The following is a 22,660-nucleotide window of genomic DNA, read 5'->3' as shown; positions in this document are numbered from 1 at the left end:
TCAATTAGAAAAAGATTTTCCGTAATCAATTTAACGACATGTGACCAAAATAGGAATGAATTCAAACGTTAGAGCCTAAATTGAAACTTTTTAAAGTAGGGTGGCCAAAACAAAAACATAGGCATAATTGAGTGACCGTTTGTACAATTTACCCTATTTTTTTATACAATTCTTAAATTTCTTATAACTCTCCAACTATTAAAAGACAACAAACAAAATAGTAAAAGCATATTTCCAATAAAAAAATAATAATTTTCTGTGGGAGAGATGTGAATGAAGCAACCAAATTTAGCTTTTAATGGGATTGCGGTGAAGAAAAGTAAGACTTGGGAAGTTGAACATTTTTGTTTTCATTTTCAAGGAAATTTCTCACCATCACTTATTTGTGGAACTCACCTTTATCTAGAGAGGTTGGGACCATTTGGCAATTTCCTACAACATACACATTCAAAGGGATAGAAAAGGGAAGTAAAATGATGGAGGATCGAACCCTGAATCTTATATCTACGTATCATAAGTTAGTGATAAAATTATTATGTTGTATCCTATCCTCTTGTCCCAATTATTTAAAAAAAAAGGTTAATTAAATAATGGCACATCATTGTGACATTTTAAAACTAAATTCATTTAATTTACTTTTAGTGATGTGTCATCATCTAGTTCATACTATATCAATGCTCCTCTTTGATTTGCAAATTTTGGATGAAAAATTTAAGATTTGATTTAATTGGTTCATACTATATCAATTTAATATGGTATTCAAATTTCAATATCGATAACCTTTTTATTTTATTCTCTTTGCAAATACAAGTAGTTTACAATTATAGTACAACTGTAAATACATGTTTGAGCAGCTACAAAATCATCAAATTAATATAAAGCACAAATAGACTAAAAACTATAACAATTCGAACTAAAACTCATACATATATAATGAAACTTAAACTTGAATATTCAAGAACTCAAAACCTCAAACCTTTGCTAACAGGTCCTTAGCATTTTTATCTTATTTTCAATTACTCATTTATACCCCTAAAGTGAAATTAAAATGAATAGCCAATGTCTTTTATTAGAGTCATAGTCTCATAGATGTTTACAAGCAAATTAAGTAAGTGTTGAGTGCAATGATAAGTTACATTATTTTTTTAGAGAGAGTTATTAGATTCGAATATTAGAGGTAACTTTATTAATAGGGATAGTATATGATCAAAATTCTGATTGTGCCATCCTAACAAAGAAGTGGCCAGAAGGGCCATTATTGGGCAACAAAACCAACCTCACAGCACTCTCAGCTCCTTCTTCAACAGGTAATAGACCAGTATTGTAGTTGATGTCAGTTTTGACAGAGCCAGGGCAAACACAATTGATTTGGAAACTTGGGTATTTTTTAGCCAATACCCTTGCATAGCCATTCATGGCTGCTTTTGAGATGGAATATGTTGCCAAAAGTGTAGGCCAACCTTTGGCTTCTAATGAATCTTCCTTGAAATCATTCATAAATATTCTCAGTACTTGATCCACTTTGTCTTCAGTGAGGTTTTCAGCATCTCCTAGTACTGCTTTTGCCCATTCATTTGATATGTTCTGAAAATTCAATCCGATTAATTCAATTTTGAATATAGTTCAATTTGATTTAAGTATAAAAAGTGTTTCAACTTAAAAAAAGAGAATGACCCAAATAAGTAATTTGAAATGATCTGAAAATTGATATGATCCGACTTGAAAATCGAATTGACAAACTTAATGACCTAAATCTAAAATAACCTAAACTCAAAATTACTTAAGAATTTTAAAAACTAAATTGAGTCGACCTGAAAAGCATAATTAAGGTTAGCAAAGAAAACTAAGCCTCAAAAATTACTCAAACTCATAAAGATCTTAAATCCTAAAATGACCTAAACTCAAAATGCTCAAATGAGTAATCCAAAATAACTAAAACTTAAGATGACCCAAATGACTTGAACTGAAAATAATCTAAATTGATTTGACTTAAAGTAACCTGAATCAAAATAACCAAATTCTCTCATATGAAAAGGTAATAAAAACCCTATATGTTTGGTTTTCTCAATTAAAACACGCTAATCAAAACTGTAGTATAATTATGGTATCACCATAAGTATATTCTAATATGTAAAAAAAAAATTCATGTTCGAATATTAGAGATATTATTGTTAGGAAGGTCAATTAACTATTTAAGAATAGTAAATCTGACAAAAAATATTTTAATTAAAAAAAAGACGAGGTTGACAGTAAAAGTACTAGAGAAGCCCTTGTACTTAGGGATGGATTGCATCTCGGCCCCTCTACTGAAAAATTAGGTAAATTAATCCTTATACATTTTAAAATGTACAAATTAGCCCCTCTATTAAAATTTATATATATTACATGATGATGTAGAACGTTAATTTAAATGGTTAATTACTAATTTAACCCCTAAACTATAGCTAAAATGTCGTTTTAATTTTTAAAATTTTTTTCTTAACAAAAATTCTAATTTTTTTAAAAAAAATCTCGAAAAAAAAATATAAATTATTAAAACTTATGTTAAAACAAAATCAAATTCAGATTTATTAAAACCAAAACTTATATTCAAAGAAGCTCTTTTTTGGTATGCTTTTATTTTTTGAAAAATTGAACTCTCTTTCTATAACGGAGAAATATTTCCATTTTCAGTAAAATTCTTGATTTGATGATAATTATCTAATACAACAAGATAATAACCATATTTTTAAAAATAATTTAATATTTTAGGATTATTATTAAAAAAAATTTAAAAATCAAAACGATATTTTAGCTATAGTTCAAGAACCTAATTAGCAATTAACCATTTAAATTAATATTCTCCATCATCATTTAACTGATAATTTACATGTTACGAAATGTGTAAAAGTTAATTTGTTCATTTTTTTCAATAGAGAAACCGAAATGTAATCTGTCCCAAACTAAACTTTTACGGGGGTTTGACCTCATTTACCTTTAATTGTCCCATTGAAGAAGAAATATTTATAATTCTGGGTGAATCAGATAAGTGGAGAAGTGGGAGGAGTGTTTCACACTGTTTTGACACCATTCCTCACTTAACTCATCTGTTTCCATCAATGTTCCACTCCAGTTGACTGTAGCGGCAGGCTAAAATTAAGCCACAACTAAATTTCATTTCCAACCCTAAATCCCTGGTTTTCTCCAAATGAAAGAACAAGTTAAGCCATGAAATCCAGATTACCTTGCCAAGAACACCACCTCTTAAAGCATCTTCATCTGCTGTTACTCCACCAATTCCAGCATTATTCACCTACATACAATTTCAATCAAATAATTATAACAACCTAGACCTCTCACTTCATCTGTCCAAGTTGATTTGAATCTATTCGGATTTTAAAATTTTCTACTCTTTTTCAGCTCGGATCATCTCGAATTCATGTAAAATTTAAGTTCAGCTTAAGGTTATTCGAGTTTACCGATAAAGTTTTTTCAAGTAGCTTAATTTTGGGGTTTGTCTCATTTTAAGTTCGGATTGTGGTCATTTCAAATTTAAGTTTATTTTTTGTTGAAATCATTTTAGATTCAAGTTATTTCAAGTTTAAGTTATTCAAGTTTGTCAGTCAGACTTTTCAGGTTAGACCATTTTAAGTTTAAATCATTTCAAGTTTGAGTTGTTTTTGAGTTTGATTCAAATTGTTAACTTTTTATATTAAATAGAATAGAATACAGAGTGGAGCGGAGCGTCCTTAAAACTAGAGGCATTGCGTATCTCAAAATTTTGGAAAATTTTCATTATGCTTTTTACAATTTTTTTTTAATTTTAATTAGACTATTCAATTTTTTTTGAAAAATTTCATTAATTCTCTAAAAAGTTCTAAAATTTTTAATCAAAACCCTAATTTTTTTTTGGAAATTCTTAAAACCCCTAAAACTTTTAAAAGTTTTATATAAGTCCCTCAGGTCACTTATTGGATCGGATTCAAATTCAGGTTAAACAAATCAGTGTTTGAACTATGTTTGGAACTCAATAATTAGATATAGAAAAAAGATAATCCAAGAAGGTAGAAAAACCAAATGATTTTACCAAGATATCAAGCCTTCCAAATTGAGTCTTTACAAAATCTGCCAAACATTGAAACACGCTGGCTCCGTCACGTCCAGTCGATGAAACACCACAGTTTCAGAGAACCCAAACTGTTTCAATTTTCCGACGGCTTCAACACCATTCGTCTCGTCTCTAGCCGTCAACACCACCGTCATACCCTTTGTAGCCAACTGCTTGCATATTTCAAATCCAATGCCCCTGTTTGAACCCGTAACCACTGCATACCTATTTAAGGAACAACAATGGAGCTTAGCTTGTTTATGCTTAATTGCAAAATAAATACATATAAATATGTGGGTAAATTGGTTATTAGAAAGTTAAATTTTTTTTGTTTAAGTTATTGGGCACTTAAGTTAATTTTATAAGTAAAAAAAAGTGACAAGCTCCAAATGATAATTTGATGATCGGTATGATGGATCAATGCTTATCAACGAGTAAAAAAACATTCCTTAAATCTAAAGTAGATCTAGCGGTCAATGTTAGAGATCATAAAAGAAAACCGTTTAGACTTTGTTTAGCAAATTCGCGATATTCAAAGCTATTTCATAAAAAAAAACTATAGAAAATAAGAAAAAGAGAAATTTCAACTAGTGTAAACGGTGCAAATGGAAAGACCATACAATAACGATTTTAATAGCTCAATGCTTTAAATGAAAATTTTTAAATACTTCAGTAACTATCTTATAACTTTTTAAAACTAAATGAATTTAGCAACCTTGAGCGTAAACATATATATACCTCTTTGTTGGCTGATCTGCCATTGGTACAGAAGCTGGAAATGGAACTGAACTTTGGGGTGAAGGTAACAATGGAAAAATGATTAAACTTTGGTCAAGTTCTTATGGTTTATAGATAAGTACCCATGGAATCCTATACAATTTTTTTAATGTATAATTTGCTAAATAAATTAATGGATGAGGATCCATTGAGAGTTAGAGAAAGAGAGTTAATTGGGCACCTTGTTACTCTCTTCTAGGACATTGTTTGCAGATAATAATAAAAAAATGGAAGCAGCTGCATCGAGCTGCTTGTGGTTTTGTATGAGAATTAATGCTCTATTCACATTAAGGAGCAACTCTCGGATCCTTCTTAAGACAATGGGGATTTATACGTACAAACACATGGGACGAGCTCTTTTAGCAGTTTAATACATTTTTGAATTACATCCAAGGGCACACACAAATGATCTTCCATGACTCAACCAACAATTATTGTGAAAGCCCCCTCAGGCCTCATGAAAAGGTATAGATAGTTTATCTCTACCATCTTTCAGAAGACACTTTCACGATAGATACATTGGAAAATCCACAAACCTAATATCAACAGAAATATACTTTGAAAATGGAAAGGAAAATCATTGGATCTTAAAAAAAAGGGTAAACCATATTAGTAGTTACTCAACTATGTTTTATTTCTTTTTTGGTCACTTAATTATAAAAAATTACAAAATGTCCATCCAATTATGTTTTTTCTATCACTCAACAATGAAAAATTACAAACAAGCCACTCAACTATCTAATTTTGTCATTTTTAGTTACCCAACTATAAAAATTACCAAATTGCCACTATGAAACAAACAAAGCAAAATAAAATAACTTAAGATGACCTAAACTTGAGAGGTTCTAATTCAAAACGTCGATGGACAAATCTAAATTGGCTAAACTTAGATTGACTTAGATTAATCTAATCCAAAACCAATGAAACCCATTCAATTGACAAGTTTACACAAAATATTATTTTTTATTTTTCTATTCAAATAATAACTCTATTTTATATCTAATAACTTTATTTTAAAATTAACATAGCTTTTTTAACTAACAATTTTAATTTTAATTTTAATTATTTTTTAATGTGTAACTATCACAAATAATGTATTTTAAGGGTATTAAAATAATCACACCTCTCAAATATGTAGAATAATTTTTACTATTGCATCAAACAATTTGTGAAATACAACTGATAACCTATCGCAAAATCGAAGCCATTGAAGCAGAGAGAGACATAAGAGTGTTACAATATGCTCCACTTATCTGCCAAAGCTTCAGTAATCCTTGCAATGCACATTGCAGCACTTAGTGGATAACCGGAAACTGCAATAAGAAATAAAACCATATAAGACAATGATTGTAGGTCTTGTCCCCTTAAGCATGATAAAAAACAAAGTTCATGCTTGTAAAATGTAAGTCTTAGATATCGGATTTGTATAATTGTCAACTATGAGTATGATTCCAGCAAGTGCATATTCTTGGAGAATCATACACCCATATCTATATCCATTATAAACAACGGTAATTTAGCTTTCCTCTATCCTATTGCCTAAGCTTGCTCGATTCAACGGTTCTTATGGGATTCGAGGGTTACGAATCAAAGTTCTTGAAATTTTTGCAATACAATCTAACAAACATACAAATAAGAATGTGGAACTTACTCGCTATAAAATCATCTATATAATCTACCTCTATTTTCCCATGGGCCATTGCACCCACCTGAAAAAAAATGCACAGAGATAGGATAAGGAAGTGATTATAAATAAAGAGAAAAGGATTTTATGTCACACAAGACTTACCACAAAAACAAGATTCACATCATCACCAACAGCATCTACGTATTTCCTCATTTTAACTAATTTGTCTGAGCTATATGAGAAACCTGAGTGCAAGAAAAAGAACTTGAGTTCCGGAAACAATGGGTTTTTACAGACAAAACACGAGAAACAACAATCAAAGTCAAACCCACCTATTTTGCGAGAATTAACAGGAAAATAATTGGTTACGGGATTCTTTATCACTCGTAAAAGCTTTTCCCGCTTGCCAACAGCAGTTATATTTAATTTTTGTAGCAGTTGCACTGCATGATTGTTGAATAGGTCAAAAAGAAACAGCCTGGTAAGAGTTTCAAAATGCAGCAGAAGAGACATAATCTCAGCAATGATAACTTACACATTATACCAGAGAACCGCTTATATGTCCTCGGAATTCTAACATGAGGTTTAACTTCAAAAAGTACACCTTTCTCAGTTCTAACATACACAGCTTGCAATCTCCCAGCCTTATTGACCGGACTGTCTAGAATCGACAGTAGAGCCTATAGGGAAATGACAGAAATAACAGTTAGTTCATCATAGCTATAACAAAAGAAATATAAAGATAGCAATAAATAACAACAACCAAAAAAAAGGGGGAAAAAAGAGAGTAAAATAACCTGATGTGTTATGTCAGGTCTGTAATCAGCAGGGTTCTTGTTATTTTTCCGCAAGAAATTGGCATGATCATCCGAGTTCAAGAGTTGGAAACTCTGTAATAATTTACAACAAACAAGATAAATTACAGTTGAAAACCAAACTTCTTTAATGAAAATTATCAATTAAAACTATAAAAGCCCATACTCATAAGCAATAACAAGATTACATATACCTTTCCAACTTTAGCAACTTCCAATGAAGCCTTCTCAAGAACAAAAATGACCCCATTTGTGTTATTCATTTTTTCACTGGGAGCAATTGGGATTCCCACAAGTTCATCTGTTCCAGCTTCAGCTCCTTCCTCTTCTTCTTTAACTTCGACTTCCTCTGTTGGCTTTTCAATAGCAACTCGCTTTGCCCGTTCTTTCTCTGCTTCTCCTGCTTGTTCATTATGTTCTTGTTCTTCTTTATCATACTTCTCGCCTCTATTCTTCCGTTTCATCCCTTTAATAGCATACGCTCGTACCATTTTATTGGTTTGAAATATTGTTATCCTTTAAATAAGAAACAACATAGCAAAAGATAACACTACATTAAATTAAGAAAATAATAAGCTTTTTTGGTGGAATTACTTTCATTGCTATTTTAAGAACCCAACGCTACATTAGATTAGGACAACAATTGAATTTTAAAAATAAATAGCACGAAAGCTTGAACTTCAATTCAAAGTTAAATACTCAAAATTCAGTTCAAGCTCTTGACTCGAGAAACAATCGATGCTTGATGAGTGTCGTTAACTAATTTTCCAATATTCAAAACTCCAGTTTGAACTGGAAATTAAACTTTTGCATATACAAAAACAAATTTATATCAATTAAATTTAATAAACAAAAAACTCAAGAGGATAAAATGATCAGAGTTCACATAGTGGTGTGTAGCGGTGTGACGGCCGCTGTTTCTCGAGGTGGCGGCGCCTTCCACCACCGCGGAAGACCTCAATAGCGGTGTGAACAAATAAAACACAGGTAAAGCAAAAAAGATATAAAACGGAAGTCACGAACAACCTACAGTGGGCGGCGAAGAGGGCGTAAACCGATCGACGGACTGGAAGGCGTTCACGGACGGCAATGGGTTCTGTTTAAGCGACGGCTGTGAGAGAAAGAGTGAGTGAGAGTTTTAATTTATATAAAATTATAATGTTGTTTTTTTTATTATTATTTTGGTGAAAAGTAAAAAGAAATTACAATATATAATTTTTAGGATTATTTCTTCTCAACAAAATTAGCATCGGAAATGGAAAATTAGTAGTTTGAGATGATATGTTTTTGCTTTTAAGAATTTGTTTCAATATAAGATTGATTATAGTTTTAAAATATTTTTAATTTTTAATTTAAAAAAAACACTTTATTTTTAACACTTAAATAAGCTATACAATCCTATAGAGAATTAAATGCTATTTAAATAATGAATTATACTCGCAAACATATTGCAAGTTTAATCTCTTTTATTATTGTTGGCATTTACATACTGATATCCGCAAACATGATAAATTGGATCTTAACAAAAAATAAATAAATTACATTATTAGTCATTTAATTATATATTTTTTCTGGTCACTCACTTATGAAAAATTATAAAATGACCACTAAACTATGTTTTTTTTCTTTTTTGGTCACCCAACAATGTAACGCTACAAATGAGCTACTCAACTATCTAATTTTGTCTTTTTTGGTCACCAACTATAAATGATTACAAAATGGTCACTCAATTATGAAAAGTTGCAAATTAATCACTAAACTACTCAAGTTTATCTTTTTTGGTCACCTACATGTCTTGGATTTTTTTTTTGGGAATTTCTATTGTTATGTTAGTCAGTTAATGACCAAAAAAGAAAAAGATAAATAGTTGAGAGTCCATTTTATAATTTATAATAGTTGGATGATAAAATAAAGGGTAAATTCACAAACAGTCACTCAACTTTGGGGTAGCTGACAAAATAGTCATTTAGGTTTCAATTCAGTCACTCAACTTTCAAAAAATAACAAATTAGTCCTTTTAACCATTTTTCGTTACAGACGTAACAAAAAAGTGACATGACATTTAACGGTGGGCTAGTTGTCATTTAAATAGCCCTATTTAAGAGCCTTGGACAATAGAAGAAAAAGAGAAAAAGAAAAATAAGAGAAGAAATGGAGAAGAAGAAGAAGAAAAAAAGAAGAGGAGGATAAGAAGAGAAAATGGAAGGAGCTTCGTACCAGCGATGGATTTATTGTAACAGCCCGATTTTTTTACCCTAATTAGAACAGTGGTTTCGGGACCACAAATCCGAATTAGAAAAATATTTTAATATTATTTTCTGTGTTTATTATGTGTTAATTTACTAGTGTGAAAATTTCGTGCTTTAATTTTGCCGTTTAAGTGTCCGATTAAATAAAAGGATTAAATCGCGTAAAATAAAAATTTAATGGTTATTTCTAAAAAGGGGCTGAATAGTGATTATTCTTTTAATATGGAGGTTTTGTTTTGCAATTTAACCATTAAATAGAATAGTGGGCGGCTTGATGAAAAGGCCTTGTCTACAATCTAGTTGTGCCTCGCAAATACGGTATTGCGGGAGGTATTGATAGAGAAGACATCATCCCCCTTGTGGAAAAGGTTATAAACTCTTTATGTGACTAAGTCTCTGGCTAACAGTTTAGTGTTGAGACAATGTCTATTTACGTTTCGCATGAACGAATGTGAGCTTCTTAGAGATCATATCAGTCAATTCATTACTCTTTTAAGTGATTTAAAGAATGTTGATGTTCATATTGACGATGAAGATCAGGCTATGTTATTATTGTGCTCTTTACTCCATTCATACAAGTCTTTCAGGGAGACCCTGATTTATGGTAGAGACAAACTCTCGTTCGAAGATGTGAAGGGCCATTTGTTGAGTAAAGACAAACTCGACAATGAGTTTGGTTTTGATAGTAAGGCAGATAAGCAAGCTTCCGTTTTGGTAGCATCAAAGAAACGAGACAAAAAGTATCACTATTGTAAAAAGTTAGTCACGTCAAAGCTTATTGTTATAAACTACGAAATAAAAGAGCTGTTGAGAGTAACGAGGAAGATGTAGCTAGTGCTAATTTGGCCGATGAAAGTGGTGATGATTTCTTATTAGTGTCAACGAGCAATAACTCCAAGCTCACATCCGAGTGGATCCTAGATTCGAGATGTTCTTTCCACATATGTCCTAATAGAGAATGGTTCTCTACATACAGTTTGGTTGAAGGTGGATTTGTGCGCATGAGAAACGATTCATTTAGTAAGGTAATTAGTATTGGTACTGTTAAAATTAGGATACACGATGGGACGATTAGGACACTCTCAGATGTCAAGTATGTACCTGATTTACGAAAAAATCTCATCTTATTGAGTATTTTAGACTTGATATGATGCAGAATCAACATCGAGTCGAGCGACATTAAAGTATCTTGTGGAGCTCTTATTTTCTTAAAAGGTAAAAGAACCGGGAGTTTTTATATTCTGGAAGGTTCTAAAGTGACTTGTGAAATAGGATGTCCCTCGTTCGTTATAGGGTCGAAGTCAACTCGTTTGGAGTGGAGGCATCTTGGTCATAGGAGGGAAAAAGGTATGACCGTTTCGTTGAAGAGATGTTCTCTTTTGGATCCAAATTTTGAAAAGTTAGGGCACTGTGTTCGTGAAAATCAGACTCGGGTTAGTTTTAATTTGGCAGTGTACAAGTCGAAGGCTAGAAGTCTTCCAGTTTCTAAGCACAGATTTGACTCAATTAATTCCCTACATAGTTCAAAATAGGCCCGTGGCGGGCTTTGGTAATGATGGCATTGTGAAAATATGAGTTAAGGTGGAGATTTGTTGAGTATGACTCCTATTTCAGTCAAATTTGAGAAATAATTTTTCAGTTAAACTCTGTTTATTTGTTTTAATCAAACTGTGATTGTTTAAATTATTTTATTATTGTTTGACCTATGAATTAGCCTATAAATAGACTCTTTTACAACCTTAGAAAACACACTCATTAGAGATTAGAACTCATAACACATTTAGAGCATTTTGTGTTTACGTTTTGAGGGTTCTTTGTTTTCAGATTTTCAAGATTTAGTTTTTATCTTCGTCTTTTGTACTCTTTGTTCTTTTGCCATTATAGTAAAATTATCTTTATCCGTGGTTTTTTATCCTCTTTGGAGGTGTTTTTACACGTTAAGTTTGTGCGTTTAATTTATCAATTTATTCCGCTATTTTTTTTACTTGTTGCTTAATCGGGTCAATCCCAACATTAGCTTATAATTCTCGTAATTGATTAAGAGCATCAATGAATCCTTATTTATGTACTTGTATTGTTTAAATCTTCGTTAATAGCTTGCTTTTTTTAGGAATTTGATTTTCTAGTGATGAAGAACTTCGTTTAATTGTTGCTAAATTGGGAACTAAATGAGTTAATTAAGTCACTTATTGATTAAACAAGTGCAAAATCTAACTTAATTTAAGCAAGATATTAGATTAGAATATGGATACTGATACTTCTCATCTCTAATCTTCTGTAAAGACTTTGAAATTAGGGTTTTTCATAGTTCTTAGGCATTTGGGATAAGATAGCTTATTATTGGTTTATTGACTCCTCTTGAAATTTTTGCATTTGGGATAATATTTTTTATTTTTATAATTTTTTATGCAGTTGTAGATATTACTTCTTAATAAAGAAGCGTTTAAGCTCTATGACTTGTAAGCTGCATGCGTCGATTTTATGGTTATGCTGACGAATTGCCGGTCTAGAACTCCGAAACCTGATGATTGAATGGATAGAAGACAACGTATAGCGATTTTTACCACGGCAAGTCTACCATGGATGACTGGAACTGCAATAAACCCTTTGTTTCGTGCCGCTTATCTAGCCAAAGGTGGAGACAGAAAGATCACATTGGTGATTCCTTGGTTGTCTTTGAAAGATCAAAAACTAGTATACCCGAACAATGCTATGTTCGGTTCACCTTGGGAGCAAGAGTCTTATATTGGTCAATGGCTTGAACGGAGGATTGCATTTATACCTGATTTCGGTATATGCTTTTATCCTGGAAAGGTAATCGCATACCTATAACAAATTCCGAAAGTTAAATGAACATAGTTTATTTAAACATCAGAACCATCATTTAATTACCATGGTGACAATCTGATGATAATTTATAGTACTAATTGTGATGCAGTTTGCTGTAGATAAAAGAAGCATAATTCCTGTAGGAGACATATTGGAAATCATCTCTAATGAAGAGGCAGATATTGCTGTCCTCGGGGAGCCCAAGCATCTTACGTGGTTTCATCATGGGAAGAGATGGAAAACGAAATTTCGCCTCGTCATAGGAATAATAATACCAATTATTTGGAGTATGTAAAGAGGGAGAAAAATGGACGATTGCTAGCATTTCTTCCGAAATATTTAAATAGTTGGGTTGTTAGCATCTATTGCCATAAGGTAAGCTTCCTAATAAGCCTTGATTTTTCTGTGCTTGCCAACAAGTTAATGCGACTTTTGCTTGATATTTATAGGACTATACAAAATTTGCACTGTTGGATACTTTATTAACTTGTTAGGCTAGATTATTTAAGGAAGACAAAGATTGCAATCTACTTTGCCACGGGTGATATATTGTTCCGACCTAACAGGAATCAATGCCACCTTGTTGGTCCACTAGAATGATGTGTCTTTGATTTTACTAGCATAGTCTAGCTGTTGATGCTGCTGATAGAGAAGAAAGGAGCACTAGGGGAGAAGAAAATCGAATTCCTCGCCTCTCCAAGTGTTGATATTATATTATAATATAATTAATTTCATCTGATTGTAATCATCTTGTTATTGCAGGTAATTAGGTTGTCTGCTGCCACTCAGGATTATCCCAGATCCATCATCTGCAATCTTCATGGAGTTAATCCCAAATTTCTCGAGGTAGGCAAAAAAATTTTCGAGCAACTACAGAGCCGTAACCGAGCCTTCACCAAAGGGGGTTACTACATTGGGAAGATGGTTTGGAGCAAAGGCTACGGGGAACTACTTAAACTTCTTCGTGATCACTAAAAGGAGTTAGCTGGTCTCGAGATTGATCTGTATGGCAATACAGAAGACTCCGATCGAGTTAAGGAAGCTGGTAACAAGCTGAAACTTGTGGTTAGAGTTCATCCCGGTCGTGATCATGCTGATCCTTTATTCCATGAGTAAGCCTCATTTTTCCCCCCACTTCTCTTCATGTCTGGATCGGGATCAATGAATGATTTTTTTTTTCTTTTCTCGTTTTCCCCTTCAGTTAAAAAGTATTGTTGAATCCTAGCACCACAGATGTTGTTTGCACAACCACAGACGAAGCATTGGCTATGGGAAAAATCGTTATTTGTGCCAATCACCCCTCGAATGATTTCTTCAAGCGGTTCTCAAATTGCCGAACTTATGATGATGGCAACGGTTTCATTGAAGCCACACGTAAAGCAGAGCCTGCTCCATTGACCGATGCACAGAGGTAGGAGTTGTCATGGGAGGCAGCAACAGAGCGGTTTTTAGGAGTTTAAGAACTCAACCAGGTCGTTGCAAAAGAATTGGATAAAAATCAGTCAACGAAATTCGCATCGATATCTTTAAACCTGCAGAAGAACATGGAGGCAACGCCAGCATATCTTCACTACGTGGCTTTAGGATTTGAAACAACTAGAAGAGCATTTGGTGCAATTCCTGAGAGCTTGTATCCTGATGAAGAGCAATGTAAAGAACTTGGTTTGTTCACTCTTACAGGGAGAGTAGGTTCCAAAAAAGATAATTGATTGAAACATTATTTGCAATTCAATGCAGTCCAAGTACATTGTCGAATTCTTTATGCACATCATTTATTGGTAAAATTTCTTTTTGAAGGTTTTTACTTTAAACAGGATGAAAATTGGTTAACAGATGAAAGTAGAGTTCTCCATTTTATTTAATTTGATAAAGAATCACTGGAAGTCCTCGGGGAGAAAGAGAGTAGATGCTATGGCTGCATCTCGAAATGATCGAAAAGCGGAATGCATATCATTAGGCGTAAGCCAGAATCTTAGAAGTATAAATTTCTTTTTAATAAATTTAGATTATGATAGAGTATTAAGTAAAGATACAAATGAGAGAATGAACATATTTATTAAGAAATACAAAGATTGGATTATCGAAAATTGTCAAGTGCACTCTTGTAATCATCTACCAAGAAACTGCTAAATGCAGTTTTGTGATTCTCGACCATGTATGCAAAACCTTCATGTGATCTATTAAATGCTCTCTTTCAGCTTCTTATTTTAGGTGCTTAAACAACAAGGTAACTAGGTAGATCCAGAATCAATATTAAGAAATGCAACTAAGATTTTAAAAACACAACATCCACTGCAAATTAACCCTACAAAATCTCTTAAACTCGAAAACAAAACATATCCAAGATAATTTATTTTAGAACAAATATAAGGTCAGCTCCTATATTTCCATTAGTATATGTTAAAGTATTTAATTTTTGTATTTTTTTTTTGATAAGTCAATAAGATGAAGGTAAGTAATTTGTTTCTTTCAATTTTAAGCTAAATTTGATTGAGTTAATTATATTATATGCTATCTTTCAATTTTTTAAATACACCTATGATTTCAGCTGCTTGTGCTACCAAACAAGGGCCTTAGGTCCCCATTTAGGGCTGAATCGCAAACACTCCTTTCATCTCTATTTTTCTTAAAAGGGAAAGGGTTTGGAACCCAAGTAATGATTTACAAATAAATATTGATAATTTTATTAAAAATTAGTTATGATTTTTGTCGTCAATCTCCTTCCCTGTTTTAAGTAGGGCTTTTTTCCCCAAAATCTTAAAAGAAATATTATGTGATATACTTTTGTTGAAAAAATCACTAAAATTTATCAGAACATTCAATAAATGTTTTGGAATTAGTAAAGGAGTTCGGATAAAATTGAATAAAGATGTAAAGATTGAATACTAAATTTGCTATTATATCTTGCAAATAAAACATTTGCTCACTCATCCAACGAACAAGTACCAATTTACCCAATTTTTCAATAGAAGAACTAAAATACAATCCAAAATATTTACATTACCGGTTTTAGACTTATATTTTACCAAATGATTATAGAGAATGTGCATTGGTTGATTAAATGCTAAAATTACATATTTTATATAATTAAATTGGTTAATTTATGAGAGTGCACCACTGATTTTTCCATATTTATATTGAATTTTGTGCAGGGGGTGCAATTTAGGGCTAAATAGAATAAAAAGGAAACAAATGGGCTAGATTGAAGAAATGAGCAAAGAAGGCGGGCCAAAGCAGAATTTTTCCAAGATGTAATTAGCTGAAATTTTATGTTGATTTAGTGGGAGATTATGTAGGGATTTTTATATCATTGAATATTTTATTTCCTTGATTTTCTATGGCTAGTGGCTCTTAATTTGACAAAGCTACTAGTATAAATAAGAGGCTACTTTGTTCATTTAATCATCAAGTTTTTAATCATCAAGTTTTTCAATCAAGTTTATATCTCTTGCAATTCAATCTTTTCTTTCCTTTTTGCAAATTTAGTTGCTACATTAATTCCTTATTTTTTTCCATCTATTAGTTTCCAACTTTGGCACCCAAACCTTGCGTCACCCACATCCATCTACTTTCATTTCTTTTTCATTTATTCAACCTTCTTCAATTATGCTCAACTCCAATATGCCCCAAACCTTAGTCAACTAAATCCATTTTCAACTCTGACTCGTCAAGACCCGTGAGTTACGAACCCGAGCAATTTAACTCCTAAATTCAGTACTTATTATTTCTCCAGATTAAGAGTATGATTTTGTTAACTCACAAAGTCAAATCAACACTAAGTCAAAAAAGGCATCATTTGAATTAGTGTAGTTAGACGTACAATTGGATCAATTGTCTAATCAGTTTTCCGTAAACATATTGGTGTGCCAAGTGGAGATTGCTGTTTGGTTCCGTCAAAGGAAGTAGTAACCGGATTTAAATGTCCCACGCAGTTGAGGACATTGGTTCGAGCTAGACTCTTCTAGAACGCAAAGCTGCCGGAGTTTTAAATCACGAACGTTTCGTTGGTTGTTCGATCGGTAAGAGTTAGTTATAGGACGTTCCATAACTAATTTACACAAAGAAGAGTTGGTGTCCGAGAGGTCCTTGGTAACTGTAACTAACTTATTGGAAAAGAGGAGTTCATCTAATTTCAAAGATCGGTTCAAAGACGAGAAAAACCCGTACCTAAAGCTAAACTTAGTTTAATTAATTTTTCTTCAGATTTGTTTAACTGTTTTTATTATTTTATTTTTAGCTTTTACTTTTCACGCATTTTTTTCCTGTTTATTTCAAGTTTCAGGTTTTCAATTTTATCCTCCTCAAAAATTTCTTGGGCACGACAACTGCCCGGACACGAATCTGGTCAAGAAAGAGAAACAATTTTCAGTAAACCCAGTCTCTGAGGGATCGCCCCTACTCCCTATATTGCTTAAATTACAAATTAGGCGTAGGTTTATATTGGTGGACTCGACACCCATCATTGGTGGTCTATAGGAAACTAGCCTGGAAGAACTGAGTTGCTTGTAATCCTTCATAACATAATTGTTTCTGTAAATTAAAATTGATATGAAATGTTAATAATTCAAACAAGCTTAAAAACATAAATGAAAGCCTAACCAAAACAACATAATAACGAGAATATGACAAATTTCAAGCTTTATTTCTGTTTCTTTTATCATCTGGTTCTGGCTCGTTCCCAATGAAGCTGCGTTTCTTGGTTGTGTTCATGTATGGTCTAATAACCCATTCAATCTGGGCTTCACTCTGCTCCATTGTTCCTAATTTTACCTGCAACATACGCAAAGGAGTTGAATTTAAACTGCAATATGAAGCACCCAATGCGAATAACCTATTGAAATGGCACGATGGTTACCTGGTAAAGCCGCAATTCAAACCTCGGACCAATCTCCTTTAACTCAACTGATTTAGGACCTCCAGGCTTCTCATAGATATGATGCCTGCATGTTTACATGATATCAATGAGTGAGAGTGAACATTTCATTATGTAGAAGCATGAGGGGGAACAATCTACGTTATCATTAGAGGATGGCCACTGTGAAAACCATTATATAACTTTAAACCTACAACTGACAAGTTGACTCACTTCGATGTTTTGAGAAGTGATTGACTGAGAGTTCTAAAGCATGCACGATCAAGTTCAGTGGTTCCTTACTATTCACATATTGATATCAATATCACCCTATTAATGCTAAAGAATACAACAAAATCTACAGAAGAGAACTAACCTGAACGAAATATAGTCGGACCGATTTGCAAAAGTCACAATACGTTTTGTATCAGGCTTTGGCACAGGGAATAAATGTTTTAGAATGTTCGCTGTTCTTTCACCCAGCTGCCAAAATAAATTGAAAAAAAAGAAAGAAGAAAAAGGCATGTCAGCAACAAAAAAGATTACTCTTGGCCGAAAAGGAAAGAATTGTTATTAATCACAGAATTTCATCAAAGCTACATATGAATCCTTATAATTTGTGTATCAACATACAGAAACATGCAACAGATACAAAGATGGAAACACCTTTGAAGGATATTTGAGCACAGAACAGGCTTTGTTACATAACCAACTATTAGACATAAGTGGCACACATGTAAAACCATTAAAAGCAGTAACCCTAAAAGGTTCGAGTATGAAATATATAATATATCGTACCCAACTAAATCATATGCTTCGTTAGTGTACAGGTAAAGCAACAAGGATACCTTGGTTTTAAAATTATCAAGAATCAAATGAGGGTAAGCCTCGGGCATTGTTCCGATGGCTTTCTTGTCTTTAATGTCATGTCTTGTAACCTAGAGGAAAATATTAGATTAAGAAAACAAGAACAGAAATAGAAGTGATAAAGGCCTACGCAAGGTAGAGTCATCAAATACTTGCCACATTGAGTAACCCAAAGTATGCTGTGGGACCGAAAGGTAGATGACTTATAATCAAACCATCAGGTATACCCCGATGTTCATGAACCAAAATTACATCTGTAAACTCATGCGCACGGCAACTTTCAATAATTTCAGATATAACCTGCAAATAAGAAAAAAGAATGGCATAGACAATCACTTTCTTATTTTCACTAGAAAACCAGTTTGATGTCAAATAAGTTAATAAATTTATCATACAAAAAAAGGGTGTTGCTGTTCATTATATAGATAATAACTAGCAGAACCGAGGAAAGCATTGTTAAATATTAACATTATGCAGTATAAATCACTTGCTGTAGAAAATTTCAAGGACAACAAAGTAGAAACTGAAAAAGCTTTCAGCAGTTATTCTATTAAAAGGTGAAAGTCACAAATCAATTACAATTTGGAGAAAAGAGCAGCTTTTGTCAACTAAATGAATATCGACTTTAGCCACAAATTACTGATAATAAAACCGGTACCAAAACCGATAGTGCTTAGACATATGTATCATAATCCTCAAGATAAAAAACAAAGACCTGCCAACAATTCAGCACAAGAATCATAACAATAAGAAAACCAATAGGAACCCAACGAAGAAAGCATAGATGGATAAACAAAGCAATGATGCACTGACCTGGCTACCACGATTCATTCGCTCTGCATTAGGAAAGACAAACTTCAATTCCTACAAGAAAGTGAAAAGCATGCCAAAGGAATTCAATCAGTGGTTAACTCTCACGCAAAATATCAGGGAAGAATTTATTTATCACCAAAATAGAGAACCCAACCTTAACAAACTGTATAAGAGGAGCACTTGGATCACGAGATGTTGTCAGCAAAATCTTAGGATCTCGTACAGTTGCATTTGCATATTCATCATCAATATGAGTTTTGGGAACTAAAAATATACCAAAATTAAGCAGTCATGTATCAACACCAATCCCAAAAGAGGGGGGGGGGGGTTCTTTAGCTCAGAGCATAACAAAAGAAAACAAACATCCAAATTACAAAAAAATTAAAATAAATAATAAACATTACTGGAAGTGTAATTATCTTCAAGGTCAATTTCTTGGCGAAGCGCGGCCTCCTCATTCCGGAGTTCAGTTGGAATGGGTTTTCCCTCTACAAGGAAGCAAAATTAAAAACCAAAACTAAAAATTGAAAATTGAAATTAGATTATGATTAACAAAAAAAAGAAAAGAAAAAATAGAAAAAAAAACAGTACCTTCAAGGGCTTCTTTGATCTTCCGTTTCTTCTCATAAAGCAAACGCTCTTTGCCTTCCAAGCTCTTCCTGTACAAATACTCTCTCCTCAATCGAATGTTCCTTCTCAACATTTTTATTTACTTCAATTTAAGATAATCAAAACAGCGACTGATTTGGAATGTTGAATGAGAATGGCTAGGCTGTGCTGAATTGAATTAGGGTTTAATAACTTGATTTTTATTGGTTATTCATAAATTGATTAGCAAAGATGTCCAAAAATAAATAAATAATTAATTAATTATCCATAAAAGTCCAGAGGAGAGAGATTGGCGGAGAGTGAGGAGATTTATATAAATTTTAGGTCAAATTTTTATTTAGTCCCTATACACTGTATAAATTGTGGATTTAGTCTTTTTTTATAAATTTTCTAAATTTAGTACCTGTGTTTTTTCTAGTCTTTTGTACTTTTTGAATTTTGAAATTTTAATCATGACCTAAAACGATAGTAGTTAAATATGTTTGGTTAAATTTTAGTTTTGACCCAAACAATAACACATGTAGATTTAGTCCTTGTTCTTTTAATTGGATCATTCTTACTCATCCCTATACTTTTCAAAATTTAAATTTTTAGTCTTGACATAGCTAACAACCTTTACATCTATTATTTGGCTTTCTTGTGAGGCATTATACATATGATGATATGTTTGCTGCATTAGATTTTGGAAACAACCGAATTTAAGTTAATAAATTTAACAACTGCCATTTATCAGGACTAAAATTTAGAAATTAAAAAAATACAAGACTAAAAATGATCAACTTAAATTACATGGACTAAATCTACAATTACACTTATATTAAAACTAGTAGCATGTTTAACCTAAATTTTAATACATTTGTGAATTGATATTATTTTTTAGGGTAAACTACACAAATGGTCACCCAATTATGCTCACATTTCTGGTTTGGTCACCCAACTTTAAAAATTTTCAATTTAGGAACTAACATTTGAATTTGTTCCTGTTTTGGTCACTCACCGTTAAATTGATAATGGAAAGCCCTTTTCTAACTGGTGTAATAACAATTTAGTCCTCAATACTTACTTATTCTATCAATTTGATCCTAATTCTAAATAATTCAATAAACTTAACCTTGCACATTTACAAAATTTTATAAATTTGATTCTCAAACTTCCTAACCAAAGCTTTTAAAACAGAGACATTCGATGTCTATTAATAATTTTATTTACGGTTGAAATTATCCAATTTGATACATAACCCTTTTTGTTTATATTTTTAAGAAGTTAACGTTAGAAATTAACTAAACACTATTAAAAATAATTAAAAAATACAAATTTTAAAAATATAATATATAATAAAATTATATAAATAATTTAATATTTGTGGAAAATAATCTTTCACTTTGACTAACATAATTTTAGTTTTTAATTAATTTAGTAAATGATTTGACACTAAATCAAATTACCAGTTATATGTATTGCTTATTATGGATTTAAAAATTAAAAATAAATTAAAAATAAATAGAACACATAATAGACTCTTAATCAATTTATAAAATTAAAAAATAATTATCAATATAACAAAATAAAATTCAATTAATTCTTTCACATCTTGTTCTTATGAAAAATTAAATGTTTGGTTTTTTCAAAATCATATTTTTTAATTTTTAATTTAATTTCCGATTTCAAGGATCAATTTCAGGACTATTCCTATGTACCTCGAAGGAAACATCCTATTGTTAACAATAAGAGTAAATCTAAAATATTTTTTTAAAGGTTTTTCCATTTTCATTAGCTAAAATTTTATCAATTAAAGGGTTATAAAATATTATATTTAGAAGAAAATTAATGAAAAAAAAGAAAAAAAAGTTTCAAAATAAACTCATTGGTATGAGGAATTATTTTGAAAAATGGCTCGTTAGTTGAAAGAAGTTTTTTTTTTCTTTTTTGGGTTTTATGAATTTATAGATGTGGAATGCTTTTGTTTTAAAAGCTGAAAGCTTTGATTAGGAAGTTTGAGGATCAAATTGATAGAAGTTTGATTAGGGTTTTTGAAAAGAGTTGTTAGTAGAAGACGGTAAGAAAGGTAGAGGACTGATTTGGAATGTTGAATGAGAATGGGCCAGGCCGTGCTGAATTGAATTAGAATGGACCAGGCTGATGGAGGGAAATTGGGCTGAATGGCACGGGATCAATTGATGGATCCAATTGCTAAGAAAGTTGGACTGCCTAATCAATGTAGTTGGTTTCGTACTTTTTAAATCATATCGACTGGTACACACCATTTTGGTAGTAAACTAAATAATGAACTCTTTTTTCAGCACCCGTAAAAATTTTGATCTGTATTGATTGCATTGCTTGTTCCACTCAATTTCAAACTCACTAATCCGAACATTGTGCACCAGTTAATGCATAAATATATAACAAAAGATTTAATGTTTTAAAAATGTTATCCAAAATTTAAATGGAAAAAATATATATATATAACAAAAAAAACTAAAGCAAATTTAATATTTCAAGAAGGAATCCATGCAGGTAGACAATTTTGAAATGATTTAACAATATATTTTTTTATATAAAATTTTAATTTTTTTTAAATATATAAAGGTTAAGTTTTCTCAATCTAATAAAGAAAAATGTCTCTATTTATAGTTCGAGTCCTCTTAATCTAATGGCTACAAAGAATATAAGTGTAAGATCAAATTTATGACACTTAATAAGCTATAGAGAATTCTAGAGTTTCTATAACATTTTGCTACAGTCTACAAGCTTTCAAACCTTTCTATAGAGCTTATGGGTCTTCAACATGTTTTAAAAAAGTATAAAAAAATTAATTATTGATATGACATATCACGTAGATTTTATATTAATAAAGTTAACGGTTAATTTTTTCATTCGTTATAACTTGATTGTTTTTGTAGAGTTAGAGAGTCAAATAAATTAGTTTGCCATTATAAATATAAGTAAAAGTAAATGTTAAATCCCTTTATTATAGGAATTAGATTAAATTAATCCCACTACTATTAAATAGATTAATTTAATAATAAACGTATAATATAAAGAAAAAGGGTGAGTTTCATATTAGAAAGAAAAAAGGCAAAAAAAATATTTAGAGATAGAGATATATAGGAGTTGGTCCTCAAATAAAATGTTGCT

General features: G+C 31.6%; 2 protein-coding genes and 2 pseudogenes across 3 annotated transcripts; 1 reads left to right on the top strand and 3 right to left on the bottom strand.

Annotated features, from left to right (window-relative positions):
* Window positions 1–1,081: 1,081 nt before the first annotated feature.
* Window positions 1,082–5,862, bottom strand: LOC107945653 ((+)-neomenthol dehydrogenase-like; annotated as a pseudogene).
* Window positions 5,863–5,995: 133 nt separating this feature from the next.
* Window positions 5,996–8,491, bottom strand: LOC107945652 (ribosomal RNA small subunit methyltransferase nep-1). Of its 2 annotated transcripts, none has more exons than XM_016879733.2 (8): window positions 8,337–8,491; window positions 7,501–7,822; window positions 7,289–7,381; window positions 7,027–7,171; window positions 6,824–6,934; window positions 6,654–6,736; window positions 6,516–6,573; window positions 5,996–6,177 (listed from the first exon to the last, which is right to left on the bottom strand). In XM_016879733.2, the coding sequence occupies exons 2-8, from the start codon at window positions 7,795–7,797 to the stop codon at window positions 6,098–6,100; spliced, it is 867 nt and encodes a 288-aa protein (XP_016735222.1). In that variant the 5' UTR covers window positions 7,798–7,822; window positions 8,337–8,491; the 3' UTR covers window positions 5,996–6,097. The 2 variants fall into 2 exon arrangements, with proteins under 2 accessions (XP_016735222.1, XP_016735221.1); XM_016879732.2 differs by having other exon boundaries at window positions 8,333–8,488.
* A 3,330-nt stretch (window positions 8,492–11,821) lies between these two features.
* LOC107945651 (digalactosyldiacylglycerol synthase 2, chloroplastic-like) lies at window positions 11,822–14,348 on the top strand (annotated as a pseudogene).
* A 2,552-nt stretch (window positions 14,349–16,900) lies between these two features.
* On the bottom strand, window positions 16,901–19,802 carry LOC107945650 (U3 small nucleolar ribonucleoprotein protein IMP4). The gene is made up of 9 exons (XM_016879731.2): window positions 19,508–19,802; window positions 19,321–19,404; window positions 19,071–19,180; window positions 18,917–18,967; window positions 18,260–18,403; window positions 18,085–18,174; window positions 17,613–17,719; window positions 17,240–17,324; window positions 16,901–17,154 (listed from the first exon to the last, which is right to left on the bottom strand). Exons 1-9 carry the CDS (start codon window positions 19,617–19,619, stop codon window positions 17,017–17,019), a joined length of 921 nt encoding a protein of 306 aa, XP_016735220.2. The 5' UTR covers window positions 19,620–19,802; the 3' UTR covers window positions 16,901–17,016.
* Window positions 19,803–22,660: the final 2,858 nt, after the last annotated feature.

Source organism: Gossypium hirsutum, chromosome D12 (assembly GCF_007990345.1).
Source record: "Gossypium hirsutum isolate 1008001.06 chromosome D12, Gossypium_hirsutum_v2.1, whole genome shotgun sequence".
NCBI lineage: Eukaryota > Viridiplantae > Streptophyta > Magnoliopsida > Malvales > Malvaceae > Gossypium > Gossypium hirsutum.
This window is presented reverse-complemented; position numbering and strand designations above follow the sequence as displayed.

Bases quoted from the DNA above. Each gene is read 5' to 3' on its own strand.
- LOC107945650 (XM_016879731.2), bottom strand. From the start codon at position 19,619: ATGTTGAGAAGGAACATTCGATTGAGGAGAGAGTATTTGTACAGGAAG. The intron at 18,175-18,259 runs GCAAGTATTTGA...ATTTTCCTCTAG, and splicing joins ACTTTGGGTTACTCAATGTG to GTTACAAGACATGACATTAA. The intron at 17,325-17,612 runs GTTAGTTCTCTT...GTAAACATGCAG, and splicing joins TCCGACTATATTTCGTTCAG to GCATCATATCTATGAGAAGC.
- LOC107945652 (XM_016879733.2), bottom strand. From the start codon at position 7,797: ATGGTACGAGCGTATGCTATTAAAGGGATGAAACGGAAGAATAGAGGC. The intron at 6,935-7,026 runs GTAAGTTATCAT...ACAATCATGCAG, and splicing joins GCGGTTCTCTGGTATAATGT to TGCAACTGCTACAAAAATTA. The intron at 6,574-6,653 runs GTAAGTCTTGTG...ATTTTTTTTCAG, and splicing joins ATGTGAATCTTGTTTTTGTG to GTGGGTGCAATGGCCCATGG.